Source organism: Sus scrofa, chromosome 4 (genome assembly GCF_000003025.6).
Source record: "Sus scrofa isolate TJ Tabasco breed Duroc chromosome 4, Sscrofa11.1, whole genome shotgun sequence".
NCBI classification, from domain to species: Eukaryota; Metazoa; Chordata; class Mammalia; order Artiodactyla; family Suidae; genus Sus; species Sus scrofa.
In genome coordinates this window covers 82,761,934-82,779,029 of record NC_010446.5, presented here as the reverse complement: position 1 = coordinate 82,779,029, position 17,096 = coordinate 82,761,934, and the positions used below count along the sequence as shown (strand labels likewise).

The following is a 17,096-nucleotide window of genomic DNA, read 5'->3' as shown; positions in this document are numbered from 1 at the left end:
CTTCTTTCTTCCTTTCTTGCTGTTGGTCAGAAATACAAGACTGACTTCAAATTACACTGTCTTAACATGATATGTAAAGTTTCGCTTGGGTCTGGAATACATCTTATTAATAATATCCATAATAAAATTTACAACGTCTTAGTATATTGTTAAGACTTTAGCAAAGAATTTTTTTTTGTAGACCTGTCTGGCTACTTTGTGGTTTGTTTATTATTTAATTAAATGAAAACTGTTCCTTGATTTTTACTTTCTGAATTAAAAATGATATTGAAGGGATCTACAGAGAGCACAGTGGATGTCATTTTAAAGAGTGACCCATATGTCCTAATTTCAGTGCACCTATTTATACTACAATTTAGTCTCCAGCATGGGGGTGGAAAACAAATGACAAGCGTTAATTCACTTCTTTTTTTTTTTTTGTATTTTTCTATCAGCAGAGGACAAACTACTTCCATTAACAGTATTATTGGTGGAACATGTTTAAAAAGAATAATAGACTCCTAGCAGTTATTCATACTGTGAGGTTATAATTGGATTTCCAACACTTTCCAGAAAAACTTTGACCAAAACTTTTATTAAATGCCTTATCCTTAACACCTAGCTAAAGAAGGTGATAACCTTCTCTGTAAGGCCTTCCACAGCTCCCCTAGGCAGAGTCAGGTATCCCTTTACCATACTCCTGTAAGTACTTTTTTCACCCCTCACTTGTAGCACTTACCATAAGGACTGACAACGTCAAGGGCCTTGGAATCAAACATTGTTCTTAGAGCATAATGATTATGGATATTGTGATTTTAATAGTAATAATGATAAAAAGAATGAAAACAGTAAGTCAAAAGCAGCAATAAATTTGTTTTAAAAGAGTTCCCGTCATGGAGCAGCAGAAACGAATCCAGCTAGGAACCATGAGGTTGCAGGTTCGATTCCTGGCCTTGCTCAGCAGGTTAAGGATCTGGGGTTGCCATGAGCTGTGGTGTAGGTCGAAGACACAGCTCAGATCCAGCGTTGCTGTGGCTGTGGCTGTGGTGTAGGCGGGTAGCTGTAGCTTCGATTGACCCCTAGCCTGAACCTCCATATGCCATGGGGTGCAGCCCTAAAAAAACAAAACAAACAAACAAAAAAAATTGTTTTAAAGCCAAGGTTCTCTGTAGAATTGTGGCACTTTGGAATTGTAAGGAATTTTTAGACAATCATTAGTAAGTCTAGCCTCTGTTTTATAGCTGAGGCTCAAAAAGTTAGTTTATCTAAGGTTGTAACACTAATTAGCGACGAAGTTTTCTTTAGATGGTTAGATGGTTAGATATACCATCTAACATATATCATTATTCTAGCATTAAATGATTATTCCTTGTTCACCTGTAACTTAGCCACAGTTTATCTTTTGTGACTTGAATTTGTTCATTCTCCAACTCATTCAGTCATGGACCTTTCCACTTGTCTCTCCACCTACGGAATTGACTATGTTGAATGTTTATTATGAGTTTGCATATCTGGATGTGCATTTGTATCCAAGTGGGTAGGTATTCTGTGATGTATATAAATGGGTAGGTGTGTGGGGAGCACATGTGGCTTTGCAGTTGAAGGAGGTGGAGAGGGTATGGGCATAAATGTATTATGTGTGTACCAGAGTAAACAGTAAGTCTCAAACTGAAGAGTCATCTTAAAGTGTTCTTTCTTCTTATCTAGTGTAACTTTTTAAAAGATATGTGATAAAATTGGGTGGTGATGATTGTTGTACAACTATAAATGTAATAAAATTCATTGAGTTAAAAAAAAGATATGTGATAGGGATCCATTTTAAGAATGCCTGGAAGGACTCCATTAGACTAGTAAATTTCCTTTGTTTCTAAGATTATAAGAGTTATTGCTGTAAATAAAATAAATGCCATAATTTCTGGCTTAGAGGTAATGGGGTATGGACAAATAAAATTCTCTTCTATAGAAGCAAAGACTAACCTGGTAAATAGGGATGTAGATGAGAAACCAGGAATGTGGTGCTTGGGAAGTGAAAGGAGTAGAACTTTCAAGGAGGATGTCATGGAGGTCAGTATTGTGCTGAAAAGAGATCTTATGAGCTTAGAATGGAATGGTGTCCCGTAGACTAAAAAAATTGTTCATTGGTTTTGGCAATTAGGATATCATTATTCACTTTGGCAAGGTCAATATAAGTTACATGGTTAGGGGGTAAAGGAAAGATGTGTAGGTGGAGACAAAGTGTAGATGTAGACCAAACTTTCCTAAAACTTACTGGTATAGGAGGAGAAACAGATGCGGCTAAGAGAGAACTTGAGGTTGAAGGAGGTATGTGTGTGTGTGTTTGTAGTATTTTTGAATATGAGGAAGACTTTAGCATGTTTAGATACTCACAGGAAGGTGTAAAAGGGATAAAAATAGATAAGGGGTAAAAATGGATAGAGTGGGGTTTCCTGGGATGAGTATGGGAGGAAGAGGATGGATTTGAAGCTTTGCTATATGTGAGACTGATTGGAAAAACTCCTTTCTTCAGTGTTTCTCCTTACTCTCACAGTACAACACTTGTGACACCTGATGTGTAAGTTTCTCCCCAGACAATGCAGTTCTGCAACAGAATTGCTGTTGGCCCCAGTTGGATGCCCAGCAATTTAACCCAGTCCTGACGTTATCTACCTGGAAATGGCATCAGATTACACAGGTTAAGGGCGAAGTCCCATGGGTCCACCCTCCATCCTTTCGATGTCAGTCGCAGGTAATAGTAGGTCCCTAGGTTATCCACAGCCTCTGTTCTACTTGGCTACAAATTAGAGGTTCCCATGATGTTCTCTGCCTTAGATTTGACTGTTTGCTAGAACAGCTCATAGAACTCAGGGAAACATTTATGTTTACGAGTTAACTAAAGGATTTTTGTTGAAGGATACAGATGAAGATACATAGGGTAAAGTCTGGAAAGGTCCTAAGCCTAGCAGCTTCTGTCCCTGTGGAGTTGAGGTTTGTTATTCTTCCCAGTATGTGGGTGTGTCACCAGCCTGGAAGCTCTCTGAATCCCATGCTATTGGGATTTTATGGAGGCTTCTTCACATAGGCATGATCCATTACTAATTCCATTTCCAGCCTCTCTCTCTTCCCCGGAGAATGGAGGTGGGTCTGGAAATTTCAAGCTTGTAATCATGGCTTGGTCTTTCTGGGGGCCAGCTCCTATCTAGGAGCCTACCCAGAGTTGCCTCATTAGAATAAAAAGCTTGCTTCTAGTCCTCATCGCTTAGGAATTTACAAGGGTTTCAGAAATCCTGTGTCAGGAACCAGGAGCAGAGACTAGTATATAATTTTCTATTATCTCACAGACACTGTGCTAGATAATTATCTATATTAGTTCATTTAATCCTCATGAAAATCCTACACATTGAATACTTTCATATCCTTATTTTCGTAGTTATTATTAGTAACTTGCCATAGACCAGTCATACAGTTTGTCTGGACCAGTTTGTCTTTCTGCCCTTGTTCATAATCTTCTAGGATCTAGATCCACATATGGAAGGATTAACCTTAAGTCAGGAGAGAGATGCTCCTTGCATAGATAAGAGGAAGAGGGGAACATGACGTATGTAAGTCTGCCTCTACGCCAGCGATTTTTTTAATCAGAACACCAGCGAAGTTTTATGAGAATACCGAGGCACGTTAGAGATTTAGTTGTCGCAGATTATTTTTAGTTAGGTAAAGCTTTATGAGGAACTTCTTTTAAAAAGGCTTGAATTTTTAAGGACTGTCTTGTGTGTTTTCTTAATGCTCTGAATGTGATTTGGGGATGTGGATATATAGATATCTCATTTTCAAAACGTTGTTAGAATCATCTAGGGTAATGGCAGTAGTGCTCACTGCTTTTGTTTGATATTTTAAAACTTGGCTGGAAAACTGCTAAAAAGTTCTTGTTTTACAATTGCAAAACTAGTTGCTTATAAGTGTTAGTAAGTTTATTTAACTGCTTCAGATTTTGAAGTATGTTCTCCACCTTAAAATTTTGTTTTTTGTTTTTGTCTTTTGTCTTTTTAGGGCCGTACTCACGGTGTATGGAGGTTCCCAGGCTAGGGGTCTAATTGGAGCTATTGCTGCTGGCCTACGCCAGAGCCACAATAACACCAGATCCAAGCTGCATCTGCAACCTATACCACAGCTCACGGCAACGCCTGATTCTTAACCCACTGAGCAAGGCCAGGGATCAAACCTGCAACCTCATGGTTCCTAGTGGATTCATTTCCACTGCGCCATGACAGGAACTCCAAAATTTTGGTTTTATTTAAAAAAAAAAACCAAACACAATTTCCTTGTGGTACACTTCTCCAGTGAGAAAGAGTGGATTTAGAGCTCCGTGTGCCACAAAGCTTGGGCTGTTTTGGATTTGCTTAATTGAGTTTATTAATGAGTTTGATAACTTTATGTGAGTGGCATTACCTATACCTAATTAGAAGTTTGTTTCAGAAATTAATTTTCCTCCTAGGAGTTCCCGTCGTGGCGCAGTGGTTAACGAATCCAGCTAGGAACCATGAGGTTGCAGGTTCGATCCCTGGCCTTGCTCAGTGGGTTAAGGATCCGGCGTTGCCGTGAGCTGTGGTATAGGTCACAGACGCGACTCGGATCCCGCGTTGCTGTGGCTCTGGCGTAGGCCAGTGGCTACAGCTCTGATTAAACCCCTAGCCTGGAAACCTCCACATGCCGCAGGAGCGGCCCAAGAAATGGCAAAAAGACAAAAATAAAATAAAATAAAGGAAAAAGAAATTAATTTTCATCATGTATTTCTAAATTAGCTTCTCTCAGCATTGTTTGTTTTTAGGTTAGGATTTTGTGTCTTAACCTACTATTGTTGTTAGGGCTTACTGTTCATAGGATTATGCTCTAACAGAGATCTAAAGAGAAGCTACTTTTGTGCTAATGTTAATTTTTAACTTTCAAAGAAAATTAATTTCATATCTACCAAAATACTGGTGGCACTGTGATGTTCTATAATGGCTTTTATAGTTAATAGTTAATTCCATTCTGAGTAGAGTCAGGAGTGAATATTGTCTGCCTTCTACTGCAGTGTTTTACTGGGCAGGTAGGGATATATCTCTGTATACAAAGAATTCTACAGTGCCCTGTGCAGAGGTAGCTTTTGTTGGACATGTGGTCTCAAAGAATTGTCATATTTTATAGACATAGAGCCCAAGAGACTGTTTCTTTTCTTTTTTTTTTTTCAGGGCTGCATCTGTGCCATATGGAAGTTCCCAGGCAAGGGATCAAATCAGAATTGCAGCTGCCAGCCTATGCCACAGCCACAGCAATGCAGGATCTGAGCCGCGTCTGCAGCCTATACCACAGCTCATGGCAACGCCAGATCCTTAACCCACTGAGCTGGGCCAGGGCTCTAACCCACATCCTCATGGATATCACTTGGGTTCATAATGTGCTGAGCGACAATGGGAACTCCTGGGATTTTCTTTCCATCACTTCTTTTTGTAGATGAAAGAGGAAGAGCCTTCGGGTAGTTCAGTGACATGCTCTAAGTTGGTGGTTCTCAACCTTACCAGACCTGTAGCTCCTTTTTTTTTTTTTTTTTTTTAACCAAATATTTTCAATTCTCCCTCCCTTTTATTATCCTACAAGAAATTCATAGATAATATAAGCCATCTTCCTTTATAATAAATCAGCATAATGTCCTAATTATAAAATTAATTATAATTATAAAAGGGAAATTTAAAAATTGATTTAGAATAAATGATAGGTATTTCAATATGTAAATGCATCATATGACTGCATAAGTAGTCAGGTACTTAACTTGCATATTGAATCACTGTGAATGTGACATCTACAAGTGTAGGCTGATGCCAGGTATCAGTCAGTGACTCATATCACCTGATCAAGACTGCCATTAGTGATGTAATTTTTCAAAATGGTGAACAAGGCTTAGTGAAATGTCAGATAAAACACAGATAAAACAGTTTAATCTTACCTTGATTTACATGGTAATTACCTTCTTGGAAACTGAGTGGGTTTTGTATTTATATGTAAAATGGAGTTAGGTTCAAAGATAAGAAATCAGTTTTTTCACCCACAGAAAAGTCAGGTGAGATATTTGGAAGTTTTGTGGGGTGCAGAATTGGACTTTGTGGCATAGGATCATCTTGGGCATTACAGAATGTCTAATGTCTCTGGTCTTTAACTGCTGAATATTAGTATTGGTTGCTCGTCATTGTGACAGTGAAAAATACCCTCCTCACAAATTTCCAAATGTCCCCTTGTAGAGAACTACTGCCTCAATATATACAGTTGAATTATTGAATTGAGGTTAGAGCTTGTGTCCTTAGTCTTAATCTCCGCATTGTGCCATGTTGAAATGATACTTCTACTTGATTCATGTATTGTGCGCAGTATGACTGTTAATAACTCATTTTGAAATTTGAAGAAATGCTGCAAATAATTCTTTCTAATAGTTACAAATAGCGCTCTGTCAGTTAGTGATGTGCTTCTCAATTTCATTGTTATAAAAGTCTTGCTTTTAAGTTTTGCTGCAGAATAAATACAGTTTGACTCAGAGCCTTTTCTCCACCAAAGAGCTTCTAGGCTCTATTTCCTTCAGCCAGTAGGTAATGAGCATCTGCTGTGTTCTAGTGACTCTTATAGGCAGTAGGAACACAGTGATGAGCACAGCAGATATTCCCACTATCTTAAAGCCTACAGTCAAGTAGAGAGGAGACAAACTTTAAGCAAGTAAAAACATAAATGAATATAGTTGCAGATCTGTTCATTTGTAAAGGAGAACTATGAGAGAGAATACAAGAGAAATCCTTCTGCTTATGGAACAGTAGAAAAGGCCTCTCTATGGAAGTGACATTTATGCTGAGACCTGAAGGACAGGCAAGCCTTACTTAGCCAGGAGAACAACTTCAGGTCAGGGACAAAGTGTTGAAAGGTCCTTGGACAGGAGAGCTTGTTCTGTGGCTGGTGACACTCCAGGCAGTAATGCTACTTTTGTTACTGGGTTCTTGTTATTTCTTCTTTTTTCATTGATGTTGCTCTGTGCTTATCTGGAATTACAGGCAAGTTGCTGAATGTATCTTACTATTTCATGCCTCAGAATTTTTTTTTTTTCTACAGCCTATTTCCTCTTTCTGGAATTTTCCTTCCCACCCTAGCTTTTCTGTTTATGGTCAGCTCAAGCATTGCCTTCTCTGAATTTCTTCAGCAGACTTAGCTTCTTCTTTCTTTGCATCCTTATTAAACCTTGTATGTACCTCTGCTATAGCAGCTACCAACCACCTCATTTTATCTGCTAACTGTTTCTCTCTTTGATAAACTTCTTGGGAATTGAGACTGTATTTCATTTATATAAATTTAAGACCTACTGTGAGAACTTGTTGCTTACTAAATTACAATTACTAAGTAGCATTTATTTAGTAATTGTTCAATCATTTTTAAACTAATATTTTATTATAAAACTTTTAAACATATTCAAAAGGAGACACAATGCCCTTTTTTATTAACATTTTTCACTGAATATATTTGATGTATAATATTACATAAATTACAAGTGTACAATATAGTGATTCACAGTTTTTAAAGATTATACTCCATTTGTAGCTATTATAAAATATTGGCTTTATTTGCCATGTTGTACAGTATATCCTTGCAACTTATTTTATACCTAATAGCTTGTACCTCTAACTCCCACCCCATGTTGTTTCTTTCTCCTTTCTTGCCCCCACTGGTGTCCACTAGTTTTTTCTCAACACCTGTGAGTCTGCTCCTTTTTTGTTATATTCACTAGTTTGTTGTATGGTTTAGATTCCACATATAAGCACAAGTGATATATAAGTGATATCTATGGAATTCGTTTTTCTCTGTCTGATTTATTTAACTTAGCATAATACCCTCAAGACATATCTATGTTGTCACAAATGGCAAGATTTCTTTCTTTCTCTCTCTTTTGGCTAAGTAGTGTTCCTTTGTATAAGTATGCCATATCTTCTTTATCCAGGCATCTGTTGATGGCCACTTAGGTTGTTTCCATGTCTGGGCTATTATATGTATGAAATCATGTCATCTGCAAAATAGTGACAGTTTTACTCCTGCCTTTCCAGTTTGGGTGCTTTTCATTTTTTTTCCTTCCCTAATTGTTCTGGCTAGGACTTCCAATACTTGGTTGAATAGAAGTGGCAAGAGTTAGGATCCTTGTCTTTTTCCTGATCTTAAAGGGACAGTTTCAATTTTTCACCATCAAGCATGATGTTAGCTGTCAGTTTGTCATATATGGCCTTTCTTATGTTGAGGTACATCCCTTCTGTATCCATTCATTGTTTTGAGAGTTTTTTTTTTTTTTTTATCATAAATGGGTGCTAAACCTTGTCACATACTTTTTCTGCATTTATTGAATGATATGCTTTTTACCCTTCTTTTTGTTAATGTGGTGTATCCTATTGATCAATTTACATATGCTGAACCATACTTGCATCATTGAAATAAATCCTGCTTGATCATGGTATACAATCCTTTTATTGTATTGTTGAATTAGTTTTGCTAATATTTTGTTAAGGATTTTTAAAATTTATGTTTGTCCTAAATATTGGCCTGTAATTTTGTTTTTTTATAGTTTCTTTGTCTGGTTTTGGTATTAGTGTAATTAATGATGGCTATGAAAAATGAGTTAGAAAGTTCTCCCTTCCCTTCAATTTTTTGGAATAGTTTGAGAAGGATTGTTTTTAAATCTTCTTTGAATGTTTGGTAGAATTCACCTATGAAGTTGTCTGGTGGTCCTGGGCCTTTTGCTTTTTGGGGGACTTTTTAAAAATTCTTTTGTCTTTTGTCTTTTTAGGGCAGCACCTGCGGCATATGGAGGTTCCCAGGCTAGGGGTCTAATTGAAGCTGTAGCCGCTGGCCTACACCACAGCTCACAGTAATGCCAGATCCTTAACCCACTGAGCAAGCCTAGGGATTGAACCTGCAACCTCATGGTTCCTAGTCGGATTTGTTAACCACCGAGCCATGACGGGAACTCCTTGGGGGACTTTTTGATTTCAATTTTTTTATTTCAATCTCTGACTAGTGATTGGTCTGTTCATTTTCTATTTCTTCATGATTCAGTCTTGGATGGTTATGTGATTCGAAAGATTTGCCTGATTCTTTTAGGTTGTCCAATTTTTTGGTTGTATAGCTGTTCATAATAAATACTCTGTTTTAATATTTTGTATTTCTGTGGTATCCATTGTTATTTTTCCTTTTTCATTTCTGATTTTTTTTTTAAAATCAGGGCCTTCTTGTTTTCTTAGTAAGTCTAGCTGTGGTTTATCAATTTTGTTTATCTTTTCAAAGAACTAGCCCTTGGTTTCATCAATCTTTTCTATTGTATTTTTAGTTTCTATTTTATTTATTTCCACTTTGCTCTTCCTTCCTTCTACTAACTTTGGGTTTTCTTCTTCTTTTTCTAGTTCCTTGAGGTGTAAGGTTAGATTGTTGGGATTTTTTCTTATTTCTTGAGGTAGACCTGTATTTCTATAAATTGCCTCTTAGTACTGCTTTGCTGTGTCCCATAGATTTCAGTTATGTCATATTTTCATTTTCATTTATCTTCAGGTAATTTTTTTTTTTTTTTTACTTCCTGGACTTGAAATAGTGATCTCTTTCCCATGTTAGGAAAGTTTTTGTCTGTTATCTCTTCAAATATTTTCTCTGTCCCTTTTTCTCTCTCTTTTCTTATTCTAGGAGTTTTCTTGGTGCGGTGGGTTAAGGATCCAGCATTGTCACTGCAGCATCTTGGGCCACTGCTGTGGTGCAAGTTTGATCCCTGGCCTTGGAACTTTCATAGGCCATAGGCACAGCCAAAAAATAAAATAAAATAAAAACCTATTCTGACAAAGAGTTGTAGTTTTCTGGTTCTGTCTATTTATTACCTTCCTCAAAGTTTCGTGTATTTTTGCTGTTTTGTTTCTGGTAAAAGAGCTCCTTTCAACATCTCTTATATGAGAAATCTAGTGTTGATGAACTCCCTCATCATTTGTTTGTCTCTTTCCTATCTGAATGATAACTTTGCTGGATGGAGTATTCTTGGGTGATAATTTTTGTCTTTCAGTATTTTGTGAATGTCATTCTACTCCCTACTGGCCTATCAGGTTTCTGCTGAGAAATCTGCCAATAGCCTAATGGGGGTTCCTTTTAATTACTATCCTCTTTTTCCATGGCTGTATGTAGAGTTTTCCTTTGTCACTGACTTTCACCAATTTTAATATTATGTCTTGGAGAAGGTTTTTTGCATTGAGATGCTTAGGTGTTCTCTTAGCTTCGTGGACTTTATTTATTTATTTATTTTTTTGTCTTTTGACTTTTTTTTGTCTTTTGTTGTTGTTGTTGTTGCTATTTCTTGGGCCGCTCCCGCGGCATATGGAGGTTCCCAGGCTAGGGGTTGAATCGGAGCTGTAGCCACCGGCCTACGCCAGAGGCACAGCAACGCAGGATCCGAGCCTCGTCTGCAACCTACACCACAGCTCACGGCAACGCCGGATCGTTAACCCACTGAACAAGGGCAGGGACCGAACCCGCAACCTTATGGTTCCTAGTCGGATTCGTTAACCACTGCGCCACGATGGGAACTCCAGCTTCGTGGACTTTATATGTCCAGTTCCTTTCCCAGGTTTGGGAAGTTCTCTGATCTTATTTCTTTAAATAATCACTCTGCTCCCTTCTTCCTCTCTTCTTTTTAAGATGCCTAATTATCCTAATGCTGCTCTTCTGAAAGAGTTGCATAGCTCTTGTAGAATTTTCTCTCTTTTTTAAAATATCTTATCTCTCTTTCCTCTTCGACATATCATTTCTAGATTTCTACCTTTGAGCTCACTAATCCTCTCTTCCATTCTGCTCTATTTCCAGTGTTTTCTTTTTCTTTAGGGCCTCACCCCTGGTGTATGGAAGTTCCCAGGCTAGGGGTTGAGTCTGAGCTATATCTGCCAGCCTATGCTACAACCACATTAGTGTGGGATCTGAGCTGAGTCTGCAGCCTATAGCACAGCTCACTGCAATGCTGGATCCTTAATCCACTGAGCGAGGCCAGGGATCGAACCTGCATCCTCATGGATACTAGTTGGATTTGTTACTGCTGAGCCACAACAGGAAGTCCAATTTCCAGTGTCTTCTAATGTATTCTTTATCTTGTTTATTGAGTTCTTCAGCTCCAGAACATCTGTTTGGTTCTTTAGAGTTTCAATCTCTTTGATAAGGTATTCCTTCTGTTCATTAATTTTATTCATGAGCTCATTAAACTACCTGAGTTTTCTTGTATCTTTTTGAATTTCTTCATGATAGATACCTTGAATTCTTTTTTTTTAATTATTCAAATGAATTGATCACATCTGTAGTTGTATAATGATCATAACAATCTGATTTCACAGGATTTCCATTCCATAGCCCAAGCACATCCCCCCACCCCCCAAACTGTCTCCTCTGGAGACCGTTAAGTTTTTCAATGTCTGTGAGTCAGCATCTGTTCTGCAAAGAAGTTCAGTCTGTCCTTTTTTCAGATTCCACATGTCAGTGAAAGCATTTGATGCTGGTGTCTCATTGTATGGCTGACTTCACTTAGCATGATAGTTTCTAGGTCCAGGTACCTTGAATTCTTTTTCAGTTAGACTGAAGTATTCTGTGACTTTAAGTTTGGTTTTTTGAGAATTGTCATTTCCTTTTGTGGTATAGTATTATTGTGATTCTTTATGGTGCTTGAAGTAAGTATTTGTTCCTCTGCTGGTGTATTTGAATTAGAATTGAGAGTGCTTTCTTTTGTTTTCTGGTAGGTGGCACTGTAACACAAGTTTTTGGCTTTTTTTTACTTGAGCTGCCTCTGGTTATATTTGAGAGTTGGCACATTTCGGCCTCCACTGTCTCTGTAAAAGGTGTAGCTTCGTGCCTTCATTGTTACTTCTTGTGCCTCTGGGGTAGTTGCTGCTTTGCTTCTGCTGGAGCTGCTGCGTCATGGAAATGGCAGGCTCTTTCTTGTGTGTGGGATCCCCTGAGACACAGGCTCTACTATAGAAGGAGGAAGGACAATTAGGGCGAGTGAGGTTGTGCAAGCACCTCCACCATGTTGTGTGTTGTAAGGGTCTTGGGTTCTGCACAGGACAGGGCTGTGGGTGCCTCAGCAGCTGAAGAGACAGGGTCCCAGGCCCCATTGTCACTGCTTTCCAGTTACCTGTGGCCACAGGTGTTCCCACAGTCAGAAGACCAAAGTCATGTGTGCTGCTTCCCCTGCTGCTACTTGATTTTTTGAAGCCATGGGATCAGTTGCCACAGTTATAGGACTGGGATTACAGGCACAAGTCCACTATGCCCTTGGTTCTGCCTCCTTTATGTGTCCTAGGACCGCCTTTAATGTACGGATGTGTGGAATTTTCCAGTGTCCTACTGAGTTGAGCAGAAGTGTATCTTTGTTTAATTGTAGATGTTTTGCTAGTTGTAGATTGAAGGGGAGAGACAAAGGTAGCTTTTCACTCCACCATGTTTGATATCACTCCCATAGGTATATTCTTTTGAAAGACCTAAAGATCCCATACCCCATATAACCCCTCCCTCCCTGCCACCAGGACCCACTCTCCACTAACTCCGACTTTCTTTAGGGTAATACTTGGAAAACAGAAATGTGTAGATGTGATAAAGATCAAAGATGTTAAGAACATGTTGTAATGATCTCATAAACCAGACTTTGGCAGTATGCAGTAGTACTTAATTAGTTGCACTGAATTAGAGCATACCATTAAAGGCCTCCTGTCTTTATATAAAGTGAATAAAAGATGAGTAGCAACAAAGAACTAGGTTATTCTTTCATTTTGATATTACTGATGATGAATTTAGTACTTTTTTTTTTACAGTGAACATTATAATTTTCACATTACTTAGGTGCATCTTAAATCTTTTTAACCTCATTATCTTTTGACCTAGAAAAATATTTTTCTATTGTAGGAAATGGAAACTGGTATGTTACATAATATAAATAAGGTTTTGAGTCTTAGTTGGAGCTAGGACACAGAACCTCTGGTTCAGAGATTTTTATATAATGCTCATTTAGCCTTCCTCTGATGCCTTAAAAATTTTACTCTTTTAGCAAAGTAATAAAATATTTAATTTTCATTAAAACATTGATGTACTTTTCTTTTCCCCCAGAGAGTCATGCCGTCAAGCTTCTTCTTACTGTTGCGGTTTTTCTTGAGAATTGATGGGGTACTTATTAGAATGAATGATACAAGACTTTACCATGAGGTATCTATTCTCACTTAATGAATATACTAACTGAGGTTTGTCAATTTTCTTTACCCTTTCAAAGAGCCAGCTCTTGGTTTTATTGATTTTTTTTTCCATTTTTTGAATCTCTATTTTATTGATTCCTTCTCTGATCTTTATGATTTCCTACCTTCTGCTGATTTTAGGTTTTGTTTGTTCTCCTTTGAATATACTAATTGGTATTAGGCTTGTTTATGTTTTTACATTGTCAGTCTGAGTAAAATTCAGTAGTGCTTCATATTATATGACTATCCATTTTTTCAGTAATGCTTCATATTATATGACTATCCATTTTTTTTTCTCTCTTTTTTATGGTCACACCTGTGGCATTATGGTAGTTCCTGGGCTAGGGGTCATAGTGGAGCTGCAGCTTCAGGCCTATGCCATCTGCAACCTATACCACAGCTTGTGGCAACGCTGGATCCTTAACCCATTGAGTGAAGCCAGGGATTAAACCCACATCCTCAAGGATACTATATCAGGTTCTTAATCTGCTCAGCCACAGTGGGAACTCCATGACTATCCTTTTAACCTTTAAGATTGGGTGTTTCACATGTTGACTGCATGGCTATCAAAACATTACATTCTTTTTTTTTTATTTTTATTTTTTTAACTCTCCAAAACCTTTATTAGTAACCTCTGGAAATATCTCTGACCACATGCTGTGTCATACTCATCCATGTACTTAGTCTTTTACCTGACTGGTCTTTTTTTTCTTTTTTTAATAATTTTTATTTTTTCCACCATAACTAGTTTACAGTGTTCAGTCAATTTTCTACTATACAGCAAGGTGATCCAGTGACACATACATATATACATTCTTTTTCTCACATTATCATGCTCCATCATAAGTGACTAGATATAGTTCCCAGTGCTATACAGCAGGATCTTATTGCTTATCCACTCCAAATGCAATAGTTTACATCTATTTATCCCCATCCCCAGTCCATCCCACTCCCTCCCCCTATTGTTGAGGAAATTTTAGATTACCTTTAATGCCTTAACCTTTAAATGTTCTTTCTTTGGGTCTTTTCTAGAGCCGTGCCCGCGGCACATGGAGGTTCCCAGGCTAGGGATTGAACCAGAGCTGGAGCCACTGGCCTACGCCACAGTCATAGCAACACCAGATCCAAGCTGTATCTGCCACCTACACCACAGTTCATGGCAATGCGGGATCCTTAACACACTGAGCAAGGCCAGGGATCCAACCCGAAACCTCATGGTTCCTAGTCGAAAACATTACATTCTTTTCTAAAAGCTCTAGTAGCTGAAAATGTTTTCTTTTTTTTTTTTTTTTTGTCTTTTTTGTTGTTGTTGTTGCTATTTCTTGGGCCGCTCCCGCGGCATATGGAGGTTCCCAGGCTAGGGGTCGAATCGGAGCTGTAGCCACCGGCCTACGCCAGAGCCACAGCAACGCAGGATCCGAGCCGCGTCTGCAACCTACACCACAGCTCACGGCAACGCCGGATCGTTAACCCACTGAGCAAGGGCAGGGACCGAACCCGCAACCTTATGGTTCCTAGTCGGATTCGTTAACCACTGCGCCACGACGGGAACTCCTGAAAATGTTTTCTAAAAGACATTCCCCAGTAAAGGGGGGTGGGGTGGGGTGGTTTCTAATGCTTTTTTAAAAACCTCATGTGTATTTAATGTTTAAGAAAACTATCCCTTAACTCTTAGCTTTGTTTGTAGTATGTATTATTTATATAATGTCCCAATATTAGAAATACCAATCACATGGCTTCCAAAAGTTTGTATTATACAGTTATTTTGATCGTTCTTTTAATATCTGAAAGCTCTGTGCTCTATTTCAAGAAATTGTTAATATACAAGGTGTTTTGTGTAGAGATTTCTAAATGTTAAGGATGGTATTACCATTCCTTAAGGAAGCTGTGATTGCTGCTGATTTTTTTTTTTACAATGAGCATTAATCTGTTTTTCTTGATATAAAAGATTGACACCTCAAGGGAGCATAATCTTGTGATTTTCCTTTTATTAAATAATATTTTACCAAAAAAGTGTAATAAATTGCTTTCTAAAAACCTCACTTTAGGTAAGTTCCCTATGGTACACCAGGTTAAGGATCCAGTATTGTCACTCCTGTGGCTCAGGTTCAATCCTTGTCCCAGGAACTTTTGATTGCTGAGGGTGCATCCAAAAAAAAAAAAAAACCCCAAGCAAACAAAAAAACCCCAAAGCTTCACTTTCAAAAGTCTTAAAAGGGGAAATTGAAGTACACAAAAAGTGATTGTAAATAAGCAGTTTGACAAGAGTTGTATAGAAATAGGAAAGAATAAAATTTGTTTAAACTTTTTTTGGGGGAGGACATAAGAGTAGCCACAGTTATGTAAACAGATGATAATATAGCTTAAGGAAAAGATATATTTCCAAATTTGAAGTAGTATTGAGATCTCTTGTATATCTCATTTATAGACATATACATTTTCCTTCAAAGTGAGGCCTTTGCTTGTGTTTTTGGTAGATGATAATTATTAAATATGTTTACCTATGTGTCTGATATTACTGTGACTTATAGAGGTTGGAATTAATTCAGAATTCTTGGTAAGAATAAGTCATCTCACTATAGAGTTGGATGTTTTCATCAGGTTTTATACTACTTTCACAATCTGTTCTAAATGTAGGCATTTCTGTTTAATAGAAAGGTTTTTGTAAATCAGTGTAAGTAAATTTATTGCAATTTTTTATTTTTAAACATAGGCCGACAAGACCTACATGTTACGAGAATATACATCACGAGAGAGCAAAATTTCTAATTTAATGGTACAGTATTTAAATATTGGCTTTTAGAAGTTTAAAATTCATATTTTAAGTATGGTATTCCTCCATGCCTCACCCATCCACAAAATCTACATCCCTAAATCCACTCATTCACCTAATTGGGCTCCTCTATAGGATAAATCCTACTGCAGTCTATTTTTTCTAGAACTTAACTACAGATAGCGTTGATAGGTACCTTAGCCATCATCCAGTCCGATTTCCACATTTTATTCTGGAAGGCCTGAGACTCAGCGGTGTGACTTACTCCAAGTCACATAACTGGTTGGTGATGGGCTGCAATTGGCTGTTCTTTCCTCTTACCATCCTGTCACTCTATAATTTCTTTCTATCCAATTTCCTTTTTTTCTTCCTAAAATGTGGTGATTCTGCACCATGACTTGTTTTGAGGGGGCACAGTTTTCCTTTTTTTTTTGTTCCCTCCCCTGAGACTTGTAAAAAGGGCATCTAAAAGTCTGTAGGATTCTATAGTGAGTTGCTTAAGAAGTGATACCTTCCTGCAAACTTGATTTTTATTTATTTTTTTATTTTTTTGACTTTTTGCCTTTTCTAGGGCCACTCTTGAGGCATATGGATGTTCCCAGGCTAGGGGTTGAATTGAAGCTATAGCCGCCAGCCTACGCCACAGCCACAGCAATGCCAGATCCGAGCCGTGTCTGCAACCTACACCACAGCTCATGGCAATGCCAGATCGTTAACCCACTGAGCAAGGGCAGGGATTGAACCCGCAACCTCATGGTTCCTAGTCGGATTCGTTAACCACTGCGCCACAACGGGAACTCCCAAACCTGATTTTTTTTTTTTTTTTTTTTTTTTTGTCTTTTTGTCTTTTTGCTATTTCTTTGGGCCGCTCCCGCGGCATATGGAGGTTCCCAGGCTAGGGGTCGAATTGGAGCTGTAGCGCTGGCCTACGCCAGAGCCACAGCAACGTGGGATCCGAGCCGCGTCTGCAACCTACACCACAGCTCACGGCAACGCCGGATCATTAACCCACTGAGCAAGGGCAGGGACCGAACCCTCAACCTCATGGTTCCTAGTCG

The 17,096-nt window shown here is 38.3% G+C and overlaps 1 protein-coding gene across 4 annotated transcripts in view; it reads left to right on the top strand.

Moving 5' to 3' along the window:
• The window catches only part of TIPRL (TOR signaling pathway regulator), a 35,461-nt gene that overhangs the window by 15,736 nt on the left and 2,629 nt on the right, over positions 1-17,096 (top strand). For 2 of the 4 annotated variants that reach the window (XM_001928523.5, XM_021089447.1), the window contains exons 5-6: positions 13,144-13,239; positions 15,979-16,041. The exons of 1 other annotated variant lie outside the window; for it this stretch is intronic. In XM_001928523.5, coding sequence (XP_001928558.1) covers positions 13,144-13,239; positions 15,979-16,041 — 159 coding nt within the window. The remainder of the gene's footprint in view (positions 1-13,143; positions 13,240-15,978; positions 16,042-17,096) is intronic. One more of the 4 variants, XM_021089446.1, reaches the window with a different exon arrangement.